This window comes from Triturus cristatus, chromosome 10, assembly GCF_964204655.1.
Source record: "Triturus cristatus chromosome 10, aTriCri1.1, whole genome shotgun sequence".
Taxonomy (NCBI): domain Eukaryota; kingdom Metazoa; phylum Chordata; class Amphibia; order Caudata; family Salamandridae; genus Triturus; species Triturus cristatus.
Genome location: NC_140593.1, coordinates 882,671,740 through 882,696,022, shown reverse-complemented (window position 1 = coordinate 882,696,022; position 24,283 = coordinate 882,671,740). Strand labels below are relative to the sequence as shown.

General features: G+C 45.3%; 1 protein-coding gene across 6 annotated transcripts in view; it reads left to right on the top strand.

Moving 5' to 3' along the window:
- The window catches only part of LOC146796157 (uncharacterized), a 171,760-nt gene that overhangs the window by 111,702 nt on the left and 35,775 nt on the right, over window positions 1-24,283 (top strand). For 4 of the 6 annotated variants that reach the window (XR_014969547.1, XR_014969548.1, XR_014969545.1 and 1 more), the window contains 4 exons: window positions 2,682-2,768; window positions 2,961-3,037; window positions 5,872-5,958; window positions 6,151-6,244. Coding sequence is in view for 2 of the 6 variants with exons in the window: in XM_085628566.1 (XP_085484692.1) it covers window positions 5,946-5,958; window positions 6,151-6,227 (90 nt within the window). In the remaining 4 variants the exon portion in view is untranslated. The remainder of the gene's footprint in view (window positions 1-2,681; window positions 2,769-2,960; window positions 3,038-5,871; window positions 5,959-6,150; window positions 6,245-24,283) is intronic. The other 2 variants (XM_085628566.1, XM_085628565.1) reach the window with 1 other exon arrangement.

Genomic DNA, 24,283 nt, shown 5'->3' with positions numbered 1-24,283 from the left:
GTGAGCAGTATTGGCAATATCCCTGTGGGAAAAAGTGACTGTACTAAAGTGTTAAATATTACTGGAATGAGCAATAGCAGTTTTTTGTCCTCACATAATGCCTATTTCATTTGCAGAAGTAAAGGTTATTATCATCTACCTATTGGTTGGTCAGGTAGCTGCTATGTGTCCTTTTTGCTTCCACCTGTGTTTTTTTGGCACCTGCATCCTACCATAAAGACTATAAACTATATAATGAAATTTCCAAGACCAGATTCAAGAGGACAATAAACAATGACGAAGTGGATCAAACTGATACTGCACTACAGCAGTATATTGACTTTAATTTGGGACTATTCTTCTTTGTTGGTGCGGCCTTAAACCGCAGAAAGATCAAGTGATTGACATGTGTTGTAGAGGCTGTAACCAATCAGACAGCAATTGCGCTTGGAAACATCACAGAAGAACTACAAATTGAGAGAATTGTGACGCTCCAAAATAGGATGGTCCTTGATGTCATCCTGGCTGACCGTGGTGGAGCATGTTGCATCATCGGGAGCAGCTGCTGTGTATACATTCCTGACCACTCCCCTTCTGTTTTTGATGCAATTTCCAAGATGCATAGAATAGCCACTGAAATCCATCAGGATTCAGGAAGATGGACTTTGACTGGATGGCTATGGAACATGTTTACTGTATGGGGCTGGAAACTATTGTCAGCCCTATTTATATTTCTTGCTATTCTTTTCACTTGTTGCCTATGTATTCAATGCGGCCCAATGCTTTGTTCCCTTTGTGTTTCTACTTGTACTTCATATATACCAACTAAACAAAATGTTAAGAATGTAAATGCCCGACTAGCAAGTGATCAACAAATTAATGAAATGATGCAGATCGATATAAACAATATTTTTCGTAGTCCCTCAAAAGCATAAGTAAATGTCTTCAGCATATGCTAAAAGGGTCCTCTGTGTAAATCTGAAATAATTTCTGTTAGCATAAGCTGAAGCCATCTTGGTTGTGGCATACCTTTTGTTGGCTTTGTAATTCTCCCATCCTCTGCTGCTCATCTTTTTCCCTGCCTGTGCTGTCTATTTTAGTTGATTTCCTGACTCAGCTAAAAGCAATGTGCATGCTAAGAGTTTGTAGCTGCCAGAACACCTGGTCTCAGACTCAACTGTCAATCATTTACTGCTGCCATAAGCACTCCTGCTCCCCCTCCCACTTTGCTGACTTGAGTGATCTCCCATCTGTCCATGTTTGTCAGTAACTATTCCTGTGTAGGCCTGTACCTTCTATTTGTATCCACATGCTTACCAGTGCAGAAAACGCTGTATATAAGGCCTGTGTTCTGTGACTTCAATGTACTACCTCAGGCAGCACTTGAGAGTGCTGTGTGGACGTGGTTCCACTCATGAGTGATTAATAAACTTGTTATTTGAATTCCAGCTTCAGTGCCAATCTCCATTTTGTTGGTCTACGGACCCATGGACAGAGAAGGGTGACCCCTGCTCCATTGTGATCATTAAAAGGCACATTCCCACAACTACTCTGTCTACTCTGGTAAGGTGTAGATTCAAGTCATAATCAGTTAAGTAGATGTCATCCATGTACGACAATACCTCAGGATCTGGTTGTAGGATCTCCTTGATTTCCGCAGAAAACAAGCCAGGATTATTCTTATAGCCCATGTACAAACAGTGGAAGGATATTTGCACTCCATCGAAACTGGAAGCGATTAATACTCTCTTTCAGGCACTGTATTTTGACTGAAAAACCCAGTGAAAATATCCAGGGTTGCCTTGTATTTTTTCCATACCAGGTTCGTCATTAAACCTATGCTGTGTGCATTTTGAACTGCATATGTTCAGGTATACGAATTCAAATTTCTATAGCCTAATACTATTCCATAGGATCTATCTGGCTTAGAGACTGAAACAAAGGGGGTGTTCATGGGTGAGAGACCAGGCTTCATTATGCCTTGATACTGCAATTGGTTCAATATTGATTTCATGCCATGTATTGCTTATGGTTGTAACCCCTTGGGTGCTTAGGATGGCCTGAAGCCGTCCTCAGCCACGGTGGTCTTGTGCTGAGGATGGCTCCAGGCCTCCCTAGCCCCCACCCATGGAGCAAGCGCTGACGCGCCCCCCCATAGGGCCTCCAGCCACATGCCCCCAATAGGGATGGCAGCGGAAGTGCTTTCGCTGACACCCGTGACACCTCCCCCAGCGATCTGATGACATCAGCGTTCACTCCGTGCCCCAACGGCATCAAAACACTATGGGGACTTGCCGGAAGCTATTTGCTTTCAGCACGGTCCAGGAGGAGGTGAGTTTTTTCTCTGGGGAGCGCAGGGAGGTACTGGGTGTGTGTACTGGTGTTTGGCTGATTGTGTGTTTGAACTGGGAATTTTGTTGGCAGTATGTGGGGACTGGATTCTGGCTGGCGATGTGTGTGGCCAGCATTTGGATGGTGGTGTGTGTGAAATGGTGTTTGGCTGGGGTAAGGGTCCCTCCCCTACAGGACGTCAATTTCTTGCCTTTGCTTTATGCCCCCTCTTAGGGACAGGTCAGATATTTGTGATGCTGATCTGCCCCGAGGGCAGACTTCATGGTGTTTTATAATGTTAACTCCTATTTCTTGTCATCATTTGCATTTGCGAGCATAATGTTTTATTTCTCCTTTTTATGTTATTCTAGTGCAAAACTTTTGATTTCCTTGGTGGCGACATCGGCTTGCGGTTTCAGCACTGGTAGATCTGCAGTTAGTGTAGATGCATGTGTTTGGTAAGAAAACGTTTTTTGTACAGTTCACTTCAAATGAATATCTTTGCGTTGTATAAATGTGTTTTTTTTAATGATGTAATTATGGCTGCATATTTAGCTTCTTTTTTATTGTGTGTCAAATTCTCTTTGGATTTGTGCAAGATGTGTATTGTGTTGTCTTGTGTGTAATTCTCTTTTGTTTTTCCTTTCTAGTGGGATATTGTTGGTGCTTGCGGTGTCTGTGCAGAGTAGGTGCAAGTGATCCTCAGTGTAGCTGTCTACTGTGGCAAGTAAGAGGCATGTTTTGGTATGTAAAGTTCATTGTGTGGTTCGTATTGATAGTTTATTTCTAGATTACTGTATGCCAATAGTTATATTTACTGTTTGATACAGCCACTGTGTGTTGAGTTCAAATATGACGTAGTGTTATTAATTGTTCTTTTGTTGTGTTTCATTAGTATTATAAGAGACAGTGGTCCCTGAAAGCAAAGAAGTATAACAAGCAATAATCAATATAGCCACAATAGGTACTGTATTATAGCCTATGTCCAGCCGGACAAGGCAGCTTTAATAAGCAAAATGTTTTTCAATGATCAAACAAGATGTAAGCAAAGCATTGGTGGGACACAAGCCTGTATCCTATGGCTTACATATCAAGAGGACATGAATTTTTGAAAAAACACACAGGCAATTGAAGCGATGTTTCTATGACAAGAATAGCAGGTAGTGAAACATCCTAGTCACCTTCACGACATTTTATACACATAAGTAGTCATAGTGTAAGGTGAACAACATAGTCGACGACGTTTCGATCCTTACTGGGGGGGTGTTAGGATCATCATCAGGACTGATTAGTATAATTGCCTATAAAAATGCCTGAATATACAACAATTAACACAAAAACCAACGTGGTACAATAAAGAGGGAAAAAAATGGAGGGAAAGAAATTGGAAAAAACATAATAATTAAGTTTAAATAAAGTTACAACATAACATAAGACAGTTTGTGTCAGAACACAAGCTAATCATGATCAGAATGACTTAGTGAACTATCAGACACGGATCGATGGGAAAAGAATATATAGTGGAACATGCTCCGTGGCAGGCCGTGTAAATGATGGAAGGTCGTGGTTGCCGCGAGTATTAAGGAATCTCGACTGTGGAGAAGTGCGTGGTCGTTATCATGCTAAAACTGAGGGCGTGTCTGAGATTAAGAACTGTGGATGTCGCAGGTGAGAAGGGCGAGTTAACTACAACGGAAACTATGTCAGGTGAGCTAGGCGTGATAGGCGGGGAACAATTTACCTCATGCTGTCCTTGAATACAGCAAGGATGATGTGTCAGCTTAGTTGATAAAACTAAGCGACTATTAGAACACGGAATCGGTCTGTAATAAAAATAAAAAATAAAAAATATGAAGGTCATAAACAGGCTCGAGGAGTGGAGCGGAAGTGCAGTGCATAAAGCGGAAAAGCGGCTTACCTAGGTCCGCGATGGTAATACTTAACACGGTAGTGAAAAATCTGTCGATAAAATAAGGCAAATTACTGGACGTAATCACATCGTAAATAGGGGGGTGGGGAGCCGCCGGTTGGAAACAAAAGACATACCACGATGTGAAGATGAAGTCACGTTCCGGGGGAATCGGCAAGGCAACGTCTCGGTCAATGCCGGAAGAGTTGTGGTGGAAGAGTGCTTGCGCCGGTTTGATGTGATCGTGGCTAGATCAGGTGATCAGTCACATGTTCTATTAGTTGCTAATAGTAACGCAGTGCTCGCGAGTGATGTAAAACAAGGCGGATTGAGGGCGCCATATTGGGTGAGTGAAAGACGGCGCGTGGTGAGAATAAAAATAAGGGTAGAAGGGCAGAGAATGACATTTGAAGAGCTGGTACATGGATGTATAAGCTATTACATTTATAAAACATGGAGAGCACAATTTGAATGGGAACAAAAAAATAAATTAATGTTTCTTAAAGTCTGGTGGTAGTTTTGTGGTGGATGTATCATAGGTTGTGGACAGTTCCAATTGCACAATCATAGTAAGGAGGTCCAATCCTCTAAGCGGTTCAATCCACTGTGAATGCTTCCCGTTTTCAAAATCCATTTTAATTCTTCCTTATTCAAAAGCTGTGAAATGTCTGCACCTCTTGGAGGGATTTTGACAACAGTGACGACTGTCCAATGAATGTCATCCTCAGTATGGCCAGCTGCTTCGAAATGTTCCACCAGCGGTGCGTTTGGTGTTTTACACCTCAGTCTGCTTCTGTGTTGGCAGATTCTGATCCGGATTTTCTGTGTCGTTTGTCCTATATAAATCATGTCACAAGGGCACAGAATTGCAAAAATGACATTGCTGGTGTTACAATTACTGAAATGATTATGGGGTTTACGTATGCTGCCAAACACAAACTCTTGGTTCAATATTGATTTAATGCCATGTATTGCTTATGGTTGTAACCCCTTGGGTGCTTAGGATGGCCTGAAGCCGTCCTCAGCCACAGTGGTCTTGTGCTGAGGATGGCTCCAGGCCTCCCTAGCCCCCACCCATGGAGCAAGCGCTGACGCGCCCCCCCCATAGGGCCTCCAGCCACATGCCCCCAATAGGGATGGCAGCGGAAGTGCTTTCGCTGACACCCGTGACACCTCCCCCAGCGATCTGATGACATCAGCGTTCACTCCGTGCCCCAACGGCATCAAAACACTATGGGGACTTGCCGGAAGCTATTTGCTTTCAGCACGGTCCAGGAGGAGGTGAGTTTTTTCTCTGGGGAGCGCAGGGAGGTACTGGGTGTGTGTACTGGTGTTTGGCTGATTGTGTGTTTGAACTGGGAATTTTGTTGGCAGTATGTGGGGACTGGATTCTGGCTGGCGATGTGTGTGGCCAGCATTTGGATGGTGGTGTGTGTGAAATGGTGTTTGGCTGGGGTAAGGGTCCCTCCCCTACAGGACGTCAATTTCTTGCCTTTGCTTTATGCCCCCTCTTAGGGACAGGTCAGATATTTGTGATGCTGATCTGCCCCGAGGGCAGACTTCATGGTGTTTTATAATGTTAACTCCTATTTCTTGTCATCATTTGCATTTGCGAGCATAATGTTTTATTTCTCCTTTTTATGTTATTCTAGTGCAAAACTTTTGATTTCCTTGGTGGCGACATCGGCTTGCGGTTTCAGCACTGGTAGATCTGCAGTTAGTGTAGATGCATGTGTTTGGTAAGAAAACGTTTTTTGTACAGTTCACTTCAAATGAATATCTTTGCGTTGTATAAATGTGTTTTTTTTAATGATGTAATTATGGCTGCATATTTAGCTTCTTTTTTATTGTGTGTCAAATTCTCTTTGGATTTGTAGAAGATGTGTATTGTGTTGTCTTGTGTGTAATTCTCTTTTGTTTTTCCTTTCTAGTGGGATATTGTTGGTGCTTGCGGTGTCTGTGCAGAGTAGGTGCAAGTGATCCTCAGTGTAGCTGTCTACTGTGGCAAGTAAGAGGCATGTTTTGGTATGTAAAGTTCATTGTGTGGTTTGTATTGATAGTTTATTTCTAGATTACTGTATGCCAATAGTTATATTTACTGTTTGATACAGCCACTGTGTGTTGAGTTCAAATATGACGCAGTGTTATTAATTGTTCTTTTGTTGTGTTTCATTAGTAAGCATTGTGAATGTCCGTAGGCTGACTGCCCTGCAGGCTGTTGGTTTGCTTTTCGAATTTGCCTTTGAACATGGTTCTGAGACTGGTTCTGCATCTGAGGCAGAGGATCAAGTTGAAGATTCTGACAGTGGACTTTCTGTCCGAGAGGAACCATCTGATGATAAATCCACAATTCATGCTGATGAAGTGACACTTTTAGAGGAGTGCACTGATATGTCAGTAATGCAGCAAGAGCAAGCTGGACTGCAGCAGGGGCTGGAAGGTTTCCCATTGGAAGTGCTGAACCCTGAGTTGCCCCTAATATGATGCAGCTTGTGTTGCCTGCCTTTAGGTGTGTAAAGTCAATATAGATAACTTTTTGGCTCTCAGTTTTTTCCAACTGTTGTGTTTTTGGATGATATTGTTGAGCAAACTCATTTGAATGCAGAACAGTTTTTGAGAGACAACAGTGCTATTCTTAAGACCCACTCTAGAGCTACCCAGTGGTCTCCCACAAGTCTCAATGACATTAAGCAGTTCTAGGGTTTAACTTTGCTGATGGGTTTGATAAGGAAGCCATCACTGTCTTCATATTGGTCTAATAGCCCCTTGATGGCAACTGCTATAATTCCAGCTTCCATGAGTCGAAACCGGTATTTGCTTCTGCAGCGAATGCTACATTTTGTGGCTAAGGCTACAGCGTTACCACAAAATCATCCTGATTTTGAGTGTCTCTTCAAAATGTGTCCTATCCTTGATTATTTTGAAGATTTCTTACAGAGATCTGTGTTCCGCCAGAAAGAAATAGCTGTGGGTGAGGCTTTGGTCCTGTTCAAGGGCTGTTTGGTTTTTAGGCAGTACACTCCTAGCAAGAGGGTGTTTTATGAAATTAAGATGTATATGTTGTCTGATAGTAGTACTGGATAGGTCTACAATTTCAGGGTGTACACTGGTAGGAAGGGATTGACCCCCCCTGGTTGTCCTTCCACTTTTGAAGTCGGTGAGGAAAATATGTGGGAACTAGGTAGAGGACTTTTTACAAAGGTCACCATTTATAACTAGATAACTTCTACGCTGGTGTGTGTGCAATTGTTCAAGGAATTGTTCAAAGTAGACACAGTTGGATGTGGCACAATCCACACTAACTGTAAAGGATACCCTAAAGAGCTTGTATGTATAAATCTTCAGAGTGAACAGTGCAGTGCCTTGCATAGATAGGAACTTCTAGCTGTGAAATTTTCAGACAAGAGAGATGTCGACACGCTGACAACCATTCATGATGAAAGTACTTCACCTGTGACTGTTAGGGGTAAGGTTGCTGAAGTGTGCAAACCTATGTGCATTTTAGACTACAGTAAGCACTTGGTGGTGTAAATACAGTAGATCAGAGGTTTGAGCCTTACATTGCTGCTCATAAGTCATACATTTGGTATAAGAAGTTGGCTGTTCATTTGTTTTATTAGGCAACCTTCAATGCTTTTGTTGTATTTAAGGATTGTCCTCCATGTTCAAAGATAACTTTTGTTCAGTTTCAGATGTCTGTAATAGGCAGCCTTGTTGTAGTGGAGCAGGCAAGTGTTCCTAGAGCTGGAGTGGTGGAGGATGTGGCTAGATTGAAAGCTTGCCACTTTCCTGAATACATTCCACCCACACCCAAAAAAACTTTCCCTGTAGGAGATGTAGACTGTGTGTTTGAAGAGTCGTGCGAAAGGAGAGTCGTATGTACTGCCCCAAGTGTCCTTTTAATCCTGAACTGTGTACCAGGATGTTTTAAATCGTGCGAAATGCAACTGAAGGATTGGGAGCAACCACAAAAGTAAAATGAACTGACTGGTCTGTATAGTTTTATATTTTTTATTCAGTTTCACGGTTGATGATTGGTTTTTATTTAGACCTCTTGTGTTGTCAGTCATAGTTGGTTTTTCTTCCCTTTAGTTTGTGTTTTCTTTTTTGTTAAAAAGAATTTGATGGCGGTATGTGTGGACTGCCACTTGGCTGGCAGTGTGTGTAGACTAGCGCTTGGCTGGCAGTGTGTGTGAACTGTTGCTTGGCTGGCGGTGTGTGTGGACTTGCGCTAGACTGGTGGTGTGTGTAGACTGGCACTTGGTTGGTGGTGTGCATGGACTGGCTCTTGGCTGGTGGTGTGCATGGACTGGTGCTTGACTGGCAGTGTGTGTGGACTGGCATTTGGCTGCCAGTGTGTGTTGTGACCAGCAGCACGTCACTACATACATACACACACTGCCACTGAAACGCCAGTCCACATATTCTAACAGCTTCGGCTGTGTTTATTGTTGTGTCTGAACTGGCATCTGGCTGGTGGTGTGTGTAGGCTGGCAGTGTGTTAATGGCTAGCAGCCAGTATGTGTATTGACTTGCTGGTACTGTTTGTAAGTTGTCTGATGTCTGGGTTTTTGGTCGGTGATTGGTGTGTTAGCCCTGTTGGCGTATGAGAGTGAAGCGCCCTTGAATGGTGTGGTTTGTAAATGTAAGTGATGTGTTGGGGCCACAGCTGGCGGTGTGAATGGTTGTCTGTTCCTGAAACTTGATTTATATAAAGCGTTAATAGATTTTGATGCTTGAAAGGCATGTGAATGGACTGTATAATGGTTGGTGCCTTGACGTGGCTTTATAGCTCATAAGCTTTAAGTCAGTGGTTCTCTATCCTGATTTTAAAATTATTTTAAATTACTTTTGCGGGTTTTATTTTGAAAAAGTCATTGGTGAATTAAGTTTTTTTTAAACTATTTACTTACCCTCGTGCCAAATCCAACCAATATGTCTGTGATTGACTAGTGGATGGGTCTGCAATAATTAATTGTTTTTTTTGTTTTTTACTGGCAGTTCATGCTCTCTCTGTAGTGAACAACTGCCCTCACATCTTCTTGGAAACTGGTCACTAAGGGAATAATATGTGGTATGTTTTGTGTAGCTCCCATAAGGTTTACTTACCCAGAAGTCCTTGTAAATTTGATTAATTGACAAAACATATTTTTTCCTCACTTTTCTGTGTGGGAAAGATGTGGGATAACCAGGCCAGCACAAATATCCTTCCACCCAGCATTCCCCCCAGGTCCCCCGATAGAAATGTTACCTCACTGGTTTGGGTGGGCCAAGTGCCTGCAACAGAGAAGGGACAAAAACATATTGTGAAGACATCAAAATTACTTATTACAAAACGACCTCATTTTGCGAGGGGAGCCTCTGTGTTTTTGATCCCGGGGTCGGTGGCCATCTAGGGAAACCTATCAAACCAAGATATTTCTGAAAAGTAGGCATCCAGGGGAGCCCAGGGAGGTGTCGCCTTGTGTTGATCTACCAACGTTGAATTACCCTGAATACCCTGCAAAGATGTAACGTTGAATAAAAACACATATTTTCTGTGCATTTCTGTGACGTAAAATACAGGAATGTGCAGGGATACACAAAATTCCTACCACCCGGCGTTACCCCGATAAAAACGCTACCCCACTTGTGTGCCTGGGGCAAATGCCCGCATCAGGAATGGATCACACCAGGGTCAACAGTAGCCCTAATTCAAGTGGGTGTCGCCTATGCGCTGTCTTCCCCTGCATAGACCAATAACGCCAATAGACTGAAGTACAGGGTTCAGGCTTTATTCCAGGTTAATACAAGCGTTATCTCGTTCTCTTTGGGAGAAAGGTGGTCTTCTGGCTTGTTATACTCCAGGATAGGGATAGGTCGGGTTCCTTGTTGTCCTCCTTCTCCTCGGCAGGGCCCGGGGTAGGGAATGCCTCCGATGGGGCCCGAAAAGGAAGGAAAAAGCAGGGATTAATATACAACCCTCCACTTCCGAAATTTGAGGGGGAAAGGGGGTGTGAGGGGTCACCGGGGTTCCAGCACCAAAAGAACACTCGTGTTTGAGAATAACGATGTAAGTGAGTGAGGGATTCTCTGAACACAAGAAAACGTCCTCAGCCCGGGTGCCCTCCCGACAGCGAACTCCCTCCCCTAGCGCCCTCCCGGTGGTTTAAGAAACCCAGGATACGACCCCGTACCTTTCCCAGCCACACTCCTCCAGGGGTGTGGCGGGGCGAGAAGTGGTTCCGTTGGCCTCCTGGCTCTCCGTCTCTCTCCGCTCCTCTCTGCTCCTTCGAATCTCGTTCTCCTCTCTTCTCCTCGGTCTCCCTCCTCGCCTCGCTCTCCTCCGCGTCTCCGATATCTCCTCCTCGGGCTTTCGCGCCGTCAGGTCTCCGAACTTCCGCTTTACGGAACTCGCGGCATTCTGATTCGTCCACTCCCGATGTCGTCATCCGAGCCGCACCTCCTTCCGCAGTGATCCAGTCCACGTTAAAGGGGCCATCAGCACCCTGCAGGGGAGGTGTAAAGGTCCCGTCAGTTGTGTCCTTTTCGTGGTTCTCCTCAGGTCCCTCGACCAGGCGACACATCCCCATCCCCGGATTTTCCCGATCGGGGGAAATAGGGTACCTCGAGAGAAAATCAGCATTGCCCTGTTCCGATCCCTTACGATGTTTCACCTCAAATCGATAGGGTTGCAAGGCCAGAAACCAGCGTAGGATACGGTCATTGTGGCCTTTATTTCGCTGGAGCCAGGTGAGAGGGGCATGGTCCGTAAAGAGGGTGAAAAGCCGGCCCTCCAGGTAATAGCGAAGCTTTTCCACCCCCCACCTCACAGCTAGACACTCCTTCTCTATGGTGGAATATACCTGCTCTCTAGGAAATAGTTTTCTGCTGATGTACAATATGGGGCGCTCAAGACCGCTGTCATCCTCTTGGGAAAGTACCGCCCCGATCCCAACCCCTGAGGCGTCTGTTTGAAGGATAAAAGGTTTTTGGAAGTCAGGGGCGATTAACACCGGCGAGGAGGTAAGAGCGTCTTTGAGGCCCTGAAAAGACGAGGCTTCCTGCTCACCGGGAGGTGGTAAGCGGGGCGAAGCCTGGGATTTTCGCAGGAGATCGGTCAGGGGGCTGGCGGTACGAAATTCGCAGTGCTTGCTCCCGCATTTTGGAACTCCCTCCCCCCGGAACTCCGTATGTCATCTTCCTACATTGAGTTCCGGAAGGGTCTTAAAACTTTTCTTTTTTCTCGTGCTTACAATGCTTAAATTCCCCTTTGCTCCTGCTTGCTTCTCGCAATCCAACAGCGCCAAGAAACCGCTTGGTAAAAGTGCGCTATAGAAATGTTTTTAAATTCAAATTCAAATTCTAGCAAAGTGTGGGACAAACCGTCTGTAGTAGCCTACTAATCCCAAAAAGGCCCTGAGATCCCTCTTCGTCTTGGGATAGGTCAAAGCCTGCACAGCCGCCACCTTCTCTTCCTGAGGCATAAGATTTCCATTACCGAGCAGAAACCCTAAATATTTAACCTGCTGATAAGCCACCCGGGATTTTTTTGCGTTTATGTGGAACCCAGCTTGACAAATGCTGTCTAATATACTCTTCAGGTGTTGAAGATGGTCAGGCCATGTCTTACTGAAGACGACAATGTCGTCTAGATATGCCGAAGCATAAGGAAGGTGGGGTCGGAGAAGGGTATCCATGGTGCGTTGAAAGGTGGCCGGGGCTCCATGCAACCCAAATGGGAGGACAGTGAACTGATAATGCCCCGAGGGAGTGGAGAAGGCTGTTTTCTCCTGGTCACCCGGAGCAAGGGGAATCTGCCAATACCCCTTGGTGAGGTCGATAGTGGTGATGTACTTGGCCTCACCAAGGCGTTCCACCAACTCGTCCACCCGGGGAAGAGGGTATGCGTCCTGTTTTGAAACCCTATTGACCGCGCGGAAGTCAACACAAAAACGGATACTCCCGTCCGGTTTAGGCACTAAAACCACCGGAGAACACCAGTTGCTTCGGGAAGGGACAATGACTCCAGTTTTTAGCATTTGTTGGATTTCCCCTTTGAAAGCCGTTTGCCGGGCCTCAGGTATCCTATACGGTTTTTGTTTGACGACCACCCCCTCGGGAGTTGGTATGGTGTGTACAGAGAGGTGAGTTCTGCCGGGCTGGTCCGAGAAGACCCCAGAATATTGTTGTAGGAGGGTGGCAATAGCGTTTCTCTGAGAGGCTGACAGGTCGGTATTGATAGGCAATTCAGAAATGGTATTTGGCATAGGGGTGGAAAAGGAAACCGTTTGAGAGGGAACCGGAGGGGTTTCCAGCCATTTTTTAAGGATGTTGATGTGGTACAACTGAGTCTTGGTTCGGGACATCTGGAGAACGTAGGAGGTTCTACCCACTTTCTTCACTACCTGGAAAGGACCTTGCCACTCTTTTCTCATCTTTTGAGCCGAGCTGGGTAGTAAAACCAAGACCCAATCCCCTATATCAAGCTCCCTCCATTTTTTTCCCTTATCGTAGAAATGTTTCTGTTTGACTTGAGCGAGTGCTAGGTGTTCATGTGCTAGAGTCCTTAATTTATGTAATCTGGACTGTAGTTGGCGAGAATAGTCAAGGAGAGCCTCCGCTTCCTTTGTGCCCTCACTTTCCCAACTCTCTTTCGTTATTTCCAGTAAGGTTCTGGGTTGTCGTCCAAAAAGGAGCTCGAAAGGAGAAGCCCCTAGGCTGGACTGTTTTTGACTACGTAACACAAAGAGAGCCAAAGGCAACATTTGATCCCAATTCCTCCCATCCCCAGACAAGTTTTTTTAGGGTCAGTTTGAGGCTCCCGTTATAGCGCTCAACCAACCCGTCTGTCTGGGGGTGGTATACTGATGTTTTGATGTGTTTAATGTTGAGTTGTTGGCAGACCTGTTTCATCAGTCGGGACACGAAGGGGGTGCCCTGATCAGTGACGATTTCCCTAGGGAAGCCCATCCTGGAAAATACTTCTATCAGACGTTGCGCTATGGCACTGGTAGTGGCTGCTCTGAGGGGAAAGGCCTCTGGATAGCGGGTGGCGTAATCCACTAAAACAAGGGCGTACTGATGTCCCCGACTCGATTTGGGCAATGGGCCAATGAGATCCATTCCCAACCGGTCAAAAGGTTTGCCTATAATGGGGAGCGGTTGCAAGGGGACCGCCGGAGGCGTATAGGGATTACGCCGTTGACATATGTGGCATTCTTGGCAGTATTTCTGGACCTGGGCGTATACCCCAGGCCAGAAAAAATGTTGCAGAATAGATTGTCCGGTTTTTTCCGCCCCCACATGCCCCGCCAAAAGGTGGGCATGGGCAAAAAAAAGAATTTGATCCCTGAATTCTGAGGGTACCAGAAGTTGAGGAACAGCGTCTTCCTTGGCTAAGCGGTAGAGGAGACCCTTCTGTTCCACAAAGGTGGGGTACGACTTGATCGTTTGGTTTTGCTCGGCCCGGGCTTTAGACCATGCGTTAACTAGACTTGCATCGTTTAATTGGGCCGTACGAAAGTGTGTGTCCCTAGCCCAGGGTTCGGGGGTCAATACGGAGACGGGCCACTGTTTAGGGAAAGAAAGAACTTCTCTCATCATAGAGGAAAAACAGGGATTGTCGGTTCCCAGAATGACGGGTTCGGGAAGCTGTGGGAGTACCCCTACGACTGCAGTCATTTCGGTCCCGGTAGGTGTTTGTAACTTGATCCTGGCTAACGGGTAATCCCTCACCTCTCCATGAACACACCTTATACCAACCCTTCTACCTGGTAGGACCCAAGAAGGGAGAATGAGTTCCTGTCTGGCCACAGAATGCTTACAACCTGAGTCTAAGAGGGCCCTAACACGCTTACCCTGAAGTTTGACACTCACGTAAAATACCGGTCCGGTTTCCTGAGCGTAGAGAAGAGAGTGTGGTAGGTAGCTCACGTCCATTGGTTCCTCCTCCTTATCCCTCTTCTTCCTGCAATAGCGAGCTATGTGCCCCCATTCCCCACAATCAAAACACTGGGGACCAGAAAAGGGGGTTTGCTCAGGTCGGGCTCCTCGGTTGCGTACTGGCTCAGGGTTCACTTTGAAATTCTTTCGGTCTCCCTTCCCCTGGATGGTGGGTTTGAACGGTCTCTCCGGTTCCTTCTGAGGGTGGACTTGAGCTCGAGCGTAGGATGTGGCCATATCCACAGCCTGTTCTAAGGTCAAGCCGGCATGTTGTTTTAACCACCGTTGACTAGGATAGGGGAGGGCCTCCAGGAACTGTTCAAGGTATATTTTCCCCATTACTTCTTCCATGCTGGAGTCCTGGGGTTTCAGCCATTGATCCGCCGCTTCCTTTAATTTAAAGAACAATGCCTTAGGTAAGTCACCAGGTGTTCCTCTCTCTTGCCGGAACCGCAACCGATGAGTCTCGTCATCCACTCCCAATCGATCTAGTATATATTGTTTTATGATGGCGTAGGTAGCGGTTCCGTCTTTATTGACAGTCTGATAGGCCGCTTGGGCTTCCCCCACCAACAAGGGGGCTAGATAGAAGGGCCATCTTTCTCCGGCCCAGGCACTAGCCCTAGCGGCTCTCTCGAAGTTCAAAAAGAACGCTAAGGGGTCCTCTCCCGGGGTGAACTTCTGAAGAGGGACCACGGTTCCAGGAGGGGCAGCCGCTCTAGTCTGACCCAGAGAGACCATAAGGTGGGCTTGTCCCTCAGCCAACTTGACCAGGTTGTCTGCTTGCGTTTGAATGGCGGAGGTAAAGACGGCCCGATCGGCGTCTGCTTGGGAGGAACTCCGTTCTATGGCCCACTCCATCTTCGTCTGCCCCTCCCTCATTTGGTGAATAAGGGCGTCCATCCTGTATCGGGTGGTTGTTCGATAATTCTCCTATCTGGCTCGCCACTTGTCGCCTATGCGCTGTCTTCCCCTGCATAGATCAATAACGCCAATAGACTGAAGTACAGGGTTCAGGCTTTATTCCAGGTTAATACAAGCGTTATCTCGTTCTCTTTGGGAGAAAGGTGGTCTTCTGGCTTGTTATACTCCAGGATAGGGATAGGTCGGGTTCCTTGTTGTCCTCCTTCTCCTCGGCAGGGCCCGGGGTAGGGAATGCCTCTGATGGGGCCCGAAAAGGAAGGAAAAAGCAGGGATTAATATACAACCCTCCACGTCCGAAATTTGAGGGGGAAAGGGGGTGTGAGGGGTCACCGGGGTTCCAGCACCAAAAGAACACTTGTGTTTGAGAATAACGATGTAAGTGAGTGAGGGATTCTCTGAACACAAGAAAACGTCCTCAGCCCGGGTGCCCTCCCGACAGCGAACTCCCTCCCCTAGCGCCCTCCCGGTGGTTTAAGAAGCCCAGGATACGACCCCGTACCTTTCCCAGCCACACTCCTCCGGGGGTGTGGCAGGGCGAGAAGTGGTTCCGTTGGCCTCCTGGCTCTCCGTCTCTCTCCGCTCCTCTCTGCTCCTTCGAATCTCGTTCTCCTCTCTTCTCCTCGGTCTCCCTCCTCACCTCGCTCTCCTCCGCGTCTCCGATATCTCCTCCTCGGGCTTTCGCGCCGTCAGGTCTCCGAACTTCCGCTTTACGGAACTCGCGGCATTCTGATTCGTCCACTCCCGATGTCGTCATCCGAGCCGCACCTCCTTCCGCAGTGATCCAGTCCACGTTAAAGGGGCCATCAGCACCCTGCAGGGGAGGTGTAAAGGTCCCGTCAGTTGTGTCCTTTTCGTGGTTCTCCTCAGGTCCCTCGACCAGGCGACAGTGGGGTAGTGTTTTTATTGGAAAAAGTGGGAAAACTCTGAGTGGTGGGAAGTTTGTGGATCCCTGCACATTCTTGTTGTTTACGCCACAGAAATGCATGGAAAATTTGTATTTTTATTCAAGAGTTTACATTTTCAGAGTATTCTGAGAAAGACAACGTTGGTTGATCCACACAAGCGACATCTCCTTGGGCTCCCCTGGATGTCTACTTTTCAGAAATGTCTGGGTTTGATAGGTTTCCCTATATGATTGTCGCCCCCAGGAAAAATTAGTACACCTAACACAGTTATCATGTTTTGGGCCCTTCTCAGTCGCGGGCACTTGACCCACCCACACAAGTGAGGTACCATTTATATCGGGAGACCTGGGGTAATGCTGTGTGGTAGAAAATTTGTGTCTACCTTGTGATCCCTCAACATCCCCACACAGAAATGTAAGGAGAATGTGACTTTGTAACTAAATTTGGGGTTTGCAGGGGATTCTGCATAAGAAAACGTTGGAGGAATCCATGCAAGGAACACCTCCCTGAACGCCCCTGGGTGTTTAGTTTTCAGAAATGTCTGGGTTTGGTAGGTTTACCTAGATGGCCACAGAGCATGAGACCAAAAACGCAGGTGCCCTCTTTGCAAAACCAGGTTGTTTTGTAATAAATAATTTTGATGTCTCTACAATACATATAGGGCCCCTCCCTGTCGTGGGCACTTGGCCCACCCACACAAGTGAGGTACCATTTTTATCTGGAAATTTGAGCTTCCATGCAAATTTGAGGACTTTTCCTCACAGAAGTACAAGGAAAATTGTTTTTTTAGGCAATGTTTGTGATTGGCACAAGATTCTGGGTAAAAAAAAACCTGGCGAGAGTCACAGAAGTCAACCCACCAGGGACTCCCCCGGGAGTCTAGTTTTAAAAACTATATTGGTTTGGTAGGTTTCCGTAGGTGCTGGATGAGCTGAGGCCCAAAAGCTGCAGCTACCCACATTTCAAAAAACACATAATTTTTCACTGGAAAAATGTGGTTTCTACGTTGTGTTTAGTGCCTTTTCCTGTCGCAGGCACCTGACCTACCCACACAACATAGGCACCCTTTTTCTTAGGAGACTTGGGACAACGCATGGTGCTAAGAGAGGTGGGACTGCCAGCTGATTTCCGGACTTTTCCTCACAGAAATGCAAGGAAAATGTGTTTCTTTAGGCAAAAGTTTGAACTTTGCACAGGATTCTGGGTGAAAAAAAAACCTGGTGAGGACTACAGTAGTCACTCTACCTTGGACTCTCCGACTTTCTAGTTTTCACTGATGTGTTGGTTTAGTAAGTTTCCCTAGGTGCTGGATGAGTTGTAGCCCAAAATCCACAGCTACCCACATTTAAAAAAACACATTGTTTTCGGTGGAAAAATGTGAGGTGTCTACGTTGCGTTTGACGCCCTTTCCTGTCGCGGGCACTTGTCCTATCCAAACAAACAAGGCCCCATTATTCTCTGGAGACTTGGGGGAATGCTGGGTGATAGAACATTTGGGAATGCCTGGAGATTCCAGAAGTTTTCCACACAGAAAGACAAGGAAAATGTGTTTTTAGGCAAAGCTTGAGCTTTGCTCAGGATTTTGGGTATAAAAAAACCTAGTAAGAGCCTGCAACTCACCACACCCTGGATTCCCCCGGAGGTCTAGTTTTCAAAAATGTGCTGGTCTGGTAGGTTTCCCTAGGTGCCGGCTGAGCTTTGGCCCAAATTCCGCAGCTGCCCACATTGCAAAAACGCATAATTTTTCAGTGGAAAAATGCGATGTGTCTATGATGCACTCTATGCCCTTTCCTGTTTTGTGCACTTGGCCTACCCACACAAGTGAGACATCGTTTTACTCGGGACAGTTGGGGAACTGTGGGTGCTAAGAAATTTGTGACCAGGTTGTTTTGTTCCAGGACATTTCCTCACAGAAATGCAAGTTAAATGTGTTTTTTTAGGCAAAGTTTGATCTTTGCACAGGACTCTGGGTAAAAAAACCTTGGTAAGAGCCTGTAACTCCCCACACCCTGGACTGCCCCTGATGTCTAGGTTTCAAAAATGTGCTGGTCTGGTATGCTTCCCTAGGTGCCGACTGAGCTGGAGCCCAAAATCCACAGCCACCCACCTTGTATAAAACATTGTTTTTCACAGGAAAAAGGTGATGTATCTATGTTGCGTATGGCACTCTTTCCTGTCACAGGCACGTGACCTACCTACACAAGTGAAGCCCTGTTTTTCTTAGGAGACTTAGGGGAACGCTGGGTGCTAAGAAATTTGTGACTGCCTGCAAATTCCAGGATGTTTCCTCACAGAAATGCAAGGGAAATGTGGTTCTGTAGGCAAAAGTTTGAACTTTGCACGGGATTCTGGGTGAAAAAAAACCTGGTGAGGACCATGGTAGTCACCCCACTTTGGACTCCCCGGTTGTCTAGTTTTCACGAATGTGTTGGCTTGGTAGGTTTCCCTGGGTGCTGGCTGAGCCGTGGACCAACATTCTTATCTACCTACATTGAAATAAAATCACATTCTTTTCAGTGGAAAAATGTGATGTGTCTATATTGTGTTTGACGCCCTTTGCTGTCTTGGGCACTTGTCCTACCCAAACAAACGAGGCCCCATTATTCTCGGGAGACTAGGGGGAATGCTGGGTGGTAGAAAATATGTGAATGCATGGAGATTCCAGGAGTGTTCCACACAGAAAGGCAAGGAAAATGTGTTTTTAGACAAAGTTTGAACTTTGCTCAGGAATCTGGGTATAATAAAACCTAGTAAGAGCCTGCAACTCACCACACCCTGGATTCCACCAGATATCTAGTTTTCAAAAATGTGCTGGTCTGGTAGGTTTTCCTAGGTGCCAGCTGAGCTTGTGCCCAAATTCCACAGCGACCCACATTGCAAAAATGCATCACTTTTTCAGTGGAAAAATGTGTTGTGCCTATGTTGCATTCTGTGCCCTTTTCGGGCACTTGGCCTGCCCACACAAGTGAGGCACTGTTTTTCTTGGGAGACTTGAAGGAATACTGGGTGGTAGGAAATTTGTGAGTCCCTGCAGATTCTAAAAGTTTTCCTCACATAAATGCAAGGACAATGTGCTGTTTTAGGCAGCGTTTGAGTTTTACACAGTACTCTGGGTAACAAAACCTAATAAGGGTCTGCAACTCACCACACCCTGGACTCCCCCGGATGTCTAGTTTTCAAAGATTTGCTGGTCTGGTATGTTTCTCTAGGTGCTGGTTGAGCTGGGGCCCACAATCTACAGCTACCCACCTTAGTGATATAAACCACAATGAACTAACCACTCTATGCAACAACACCTTGATCTCACAGACCAACATGGAGGATGTCAATGACCTCACAGACTACTACAATACTTCGATACGGGAAGTCGTGGACTCTATCGCACCCCTACAACCGAAAAATATCTTTATTAAAAACTCGAAGCCATGGTTCAATGACAACTTGAACACAGAAAGATGCAATCTAAGAACGGCAGAAGGAGCATGGAAATTCTCCCCATCAGTGGAATCGCTAAAACGCTTAAGATCAATGAGGAACACATACAATCGAAGAATAAGACAGACGAAAGCTAATTTTATCAGAACTCAACTCGATCAGGCCAGAAATAGGCCCAAAAAACTATTTGAAATAGTCAAACAGCAATCACGTAACACATCAAACCCCTTAGACTCTGGACCCAGCACCATGCCAAATTGCGAACAACTAGCCACCTTCTTCCAGGATAAAACAACAAAGATAGAGAACAACCTTCAATTCGCAAAGGAACTACTACCGGCTTCCTCAGTCAGCCTATCATACAACTCCCAATATACGGAAGGGAAGGAACCACCCTGGCCCCCCTCCAAGAATAATGCCACTTGGAACACTTTCTCCCCAATCAGCGAACAGGAAATCTACAACATTCTCTCTTCTTTTAACCCATCAAACCACTTCACGGACCCTCTACCTCCCAGCATATTCAAAGAGATCAAAACCTGTATCCTCCCAATATGGTCAAAGATTGTAAACGCCTCTTTACACAAGGCACTATCCCAGACTGCCTAAAATTCGTTCAAGTAACACCCATTCTAAAAAAAAACCTATGGCAGACTGCTCTAACCCTAACAACTTCCGGCCCATCTCCAACATCCCCTCATTGGCAAAGCTCTTAGAAAAATGGGTACAGAAACAACTCTGCAATCACTTAGAAAAGTTTCAACTACTCGATCAATTCCAATCAAGGTTCCGTCAAGATCACAGCACGAATCTGCCCTTACTCATATTGTAGATGACATACTAAAAATGCTGGACAATAACGAATCATGTCTTCTAATATTGCTTGATTTATCTGCTGCCTTTGACACATTCAAACACGACACCCTACTAAAACTGCTTGAACAAAGAATGGGCTTATCAGGGGCCATATTACAATGGTTCTCTTCTTTCCTCCAAAACAGATCCTTAAGAGTCAAAATAAATCAATCTCTCTCTAAGACACACGCGATAACTCCTTGGTGTTCCTCAAGGATCCGCTCTCTCCCCCATTCTCTTTACCTTTTCCTGGAACCACTAGCAAACCTCCTAAAATCCACTAACATCCACTACCATATGTACGCGGATGACACTCAGCTATATCTCAAAATCGCCTCTCCAGACGATATTATATCCCTCAATTCCATCATACAAAATACACACCTCTGGCTCACGGTTAACTACCTCAAACTCAACGCTGATAAAACTGAATTTATTCTCATCTCTCTGCTAAATAACAACCCCAAGATTGATCTGTGGCTGAATCATCTTACAGCTCCCCAAATGATCGCCCCACATCATAGACTCTGCCAGACACCTAAATATGCAGGGTCACATTAGTGCAGCCACCAAAGGAGCAAACTACCAACTGAGCATTCTGCGGAAACTGAAACCATACCTACCTCATGAAGATCTAAAACGAGCGGTCCAAGCCCTAGTATCACCCAGACTGGATTACGGTAGCGCCACACTATGTGGCCTACCTAAAAACAAACTAGCACCACTAAGAGCCTCCCTCAATGCAGCAGCAAGACTTGTCCTCGGAACTAAAAGAATTGCATGCATCTCACCAGCCCTAAAAACCTTGAACTGGCTACCATACGAAGCAAGAACCCAACTGAAAATGGCTTGCATGACGCACAAAGCATTACACTTCAACACCCCCAGTTACCTGGCCCAAAGGCTAGAAAAATCAGGGGGCAGCAGATCCTCACGAAGTGCGCTCACCTTGTTGCTGAAACCCCAACGAACCAACAAAAAGAAAACTGGGGCTAGAGCATTCTCGGCTATCACACCCAAGATATGGAACTCTTTACCACCGGACCTTCGCCTAATTTCCTCCACTTACACCTTCAAAAGAGAAGCCAAATCTTATCTACTGACTAAGTTCTTACCCACTTACCCTAAGTCAACATATCAATGACATTGAATAGACACAGATATCAAACTCTTATATAGACTATCCTTCCTAGTACTGGCTTTATTCCAGTCCAACCACTGTTAGCCTATTTTTAATTGATGATTTGTTCAACTCTCAAGCATGTTTGCATGTTGATCGGACCAAGTGCTAATCATGTTCTCCACATGTAAAGCGCTCTGATACCCTCGAGGGTCACGTTCGCACTATACAAACCTTTCTAAATAAATAAATTGTATAAAACCTTGTTTTTCCACAGGAAAAAGTTGATGTATCTGTGTTGCGTTTTGTGCCCTTTCCTGTTGCAGGCACTTGACCTAACCACAGAAGTGAGACACCGTTTTTCTCAGGAGAGTTGGGGGAACAGTGGGTGCTAAGAAATTTGTGACTGCCTGCATATTCCAAGACTTTTCCTCTCAGAAATGCAAGGAAAATGTGTTTTGTTAGGCAACATTTGAGCTTTGCACTGGACTCTGGGTAAAAAAAACCTGGTGAGAGACCGGCAAGTCACCCCACCCTGGACTTTCCCGGGTGCTTAGGTTTTAAAAATGTGTTGGTTTGGTAGGTTTCCCTAGGTGTTGGCTAAGCTGGGGCCCATAATCCACAGCTACCCACCTTGCAAAAACAATTGTTGTGTTTGCCGCCGTTTCCTCTCGCAGGCACTTAACCTACTCACACAAGTGAAGCACCGTTTTTCTCAGGAGACTTGGGGGAAAGCTGGGTGTTAAGAAAGTTGTGACTGCCTGCAGACTCCAAGACATTTACTCACAGAAATGCAAGGAACATTTGTTTTTTTAGGCAGTTTAATCTTTGCACAGGATTCTGGGTTAAAAAAACCTGGTAAGAGCCATGCTAGTCACCCCACCTTGGGTGTCTAGTTTTCACAAATATACTGGTTTGGTAGGTTTCCCTAGGTACCGGCTAAGCTTTGGCCCATAATCCACAATTACCCACATTGCAAAAATACACATATTTTTTAGTGGAAAAATGGGATGTGTCTACGTTCGATTTGATGCCTTTCCTGTCGTAGGCACTTAGCCTGCCCACACAAACGAGGCATCATTATTCTCTGGGTACTTGGGGGATGCTGGGTCGTACAAAATTTGTGACTGCGTGCAGTTTCAGGAGTTTTTCACACAGAAAGATAAGGAAAATGTGATTTTTTTAGGCAAAGTTTGAGCTTTGCACAGGATTCTGGGTAAAAAACCTGGTGAGAGCCATGCAAGTCACCCTACTCTGGATTCCCCAGGTGTCTAGTTTTCAAGAATGTGCTGGTTTTGTAGGTTTCCATAGGTGCCGGCTGAGCTGTGGCCTAGAATCCACAGCTACCCATATTGCAAAAACGCATTGTTTTTCAGTGGAAAAATATGATGTGCCTCTGTTGAATATTGCGCCTTTTCCTGTCGCGGGCACTTGGCCTACCCACACAAATGAGGCACTGTTTTTCTCAGGAGATTCGTAGGATCGTTGGATAGTAGGAAATGTGTGTTCCCCTGCAGATTCCAAGAGTATTCCTCACACAAATGCAAGGAAAACGTGTTTTTTAGGCAAAGTATGAGATTTGCAAGGGGTTCTGTGTATAAAAACTTGGTGAGAGCCACACATGTCACCCCACCCTGGACTCTCACAGGTGTCTCGTTTTCAAAGATGTGCTCATTTCATAGGTTTCCCTAAGTGCGGGCTGAGCTAGGGTCCAAACTCCACAGCTAACCCTCATGTAAAAAAACATGGATTCTGCTGGGTGAAATATGATGTGGGCTGTTCCATTTTTATCAGGAGACATGGGGAAATATAGAATAGTAAAACATTTGTTATTGCCAATTGAATATCTCTACGTTTTTGCCTTTCAAATTTAAGCAAGTGTGGAGCAAATAAGAGATTTTACTAAATGCCCTCTGGAACACATACCCGTATGGGTACCCATAAATTCAGAGATGTACAAACAACTACTGCTCCTAAACTCAGCATCTGGTGTACATTTCATAAATACAAGAGTTTTTCCTTCATACCCTTTTACCATTCTTTATAATTTATCATATCAATTGCTGTAAGGCCGGTACACAATGTAACACCATTGTAAGATGCAGCTCGGTTGTTGGATCTGAGTTCCTCGGGTTCTTAGAGAACCTACAAAACCTATATATGCCCGCAACCAGAAGGGGCCAACAGACGTAACAATATATTGCTTTCGAAAGTCTGCGATAGTAAAAAGAAATTACAGATGAAAATTTAGACACAAACAGCTGTTTTTTTAACTCAATTTTAATATTATTATTATTACAACTGTTGCTTTCTATAGGAAAAGCTTGAAGCATGTACACAAATGACCCCTTGTTGAATTCAGAATCGTGATTAGTTTTCAGAAATGTATAGCTTTTTGGGATGCACTGTGAGTTTTACACCAGTTTCTACCACAAACTGTAAGGAGATTGAAAGCAAAAAAAATAAATAGGAAAAACGGGCTAGTCAAATGACAAAACTGTGGTAAAATATTTGGTTTTCTGAATTAAGTCTGCCTGTTCCTGAAAGCTAGGAGGATGGCAATTTTAGCACTGCAAACCTTTTGTTGATGCCATTTGCTTTTTATTTGTTGTTAGTTTATTTTTATTTTCCAAAGATATCAGAGCATACAGACTTATTTCATAATATTACATACAGCATATAAGAACATTTCATTAGGTTCTGAAGGGCAAGTTACAGTCTCTGTAAAGACATTTTTTTATAAAAGGGGTCAAATTCATGATGCATCAAAAGACAAGAATGTCCCATTAATTTCACTAAATCATAAGGCGACCTAGGCATTCGCTAATATCAAACATGTTTCTACTAGAGCTGATAAAGTAGGTAATACATTCTGCTATACCTGGGACAATACAATGTCAA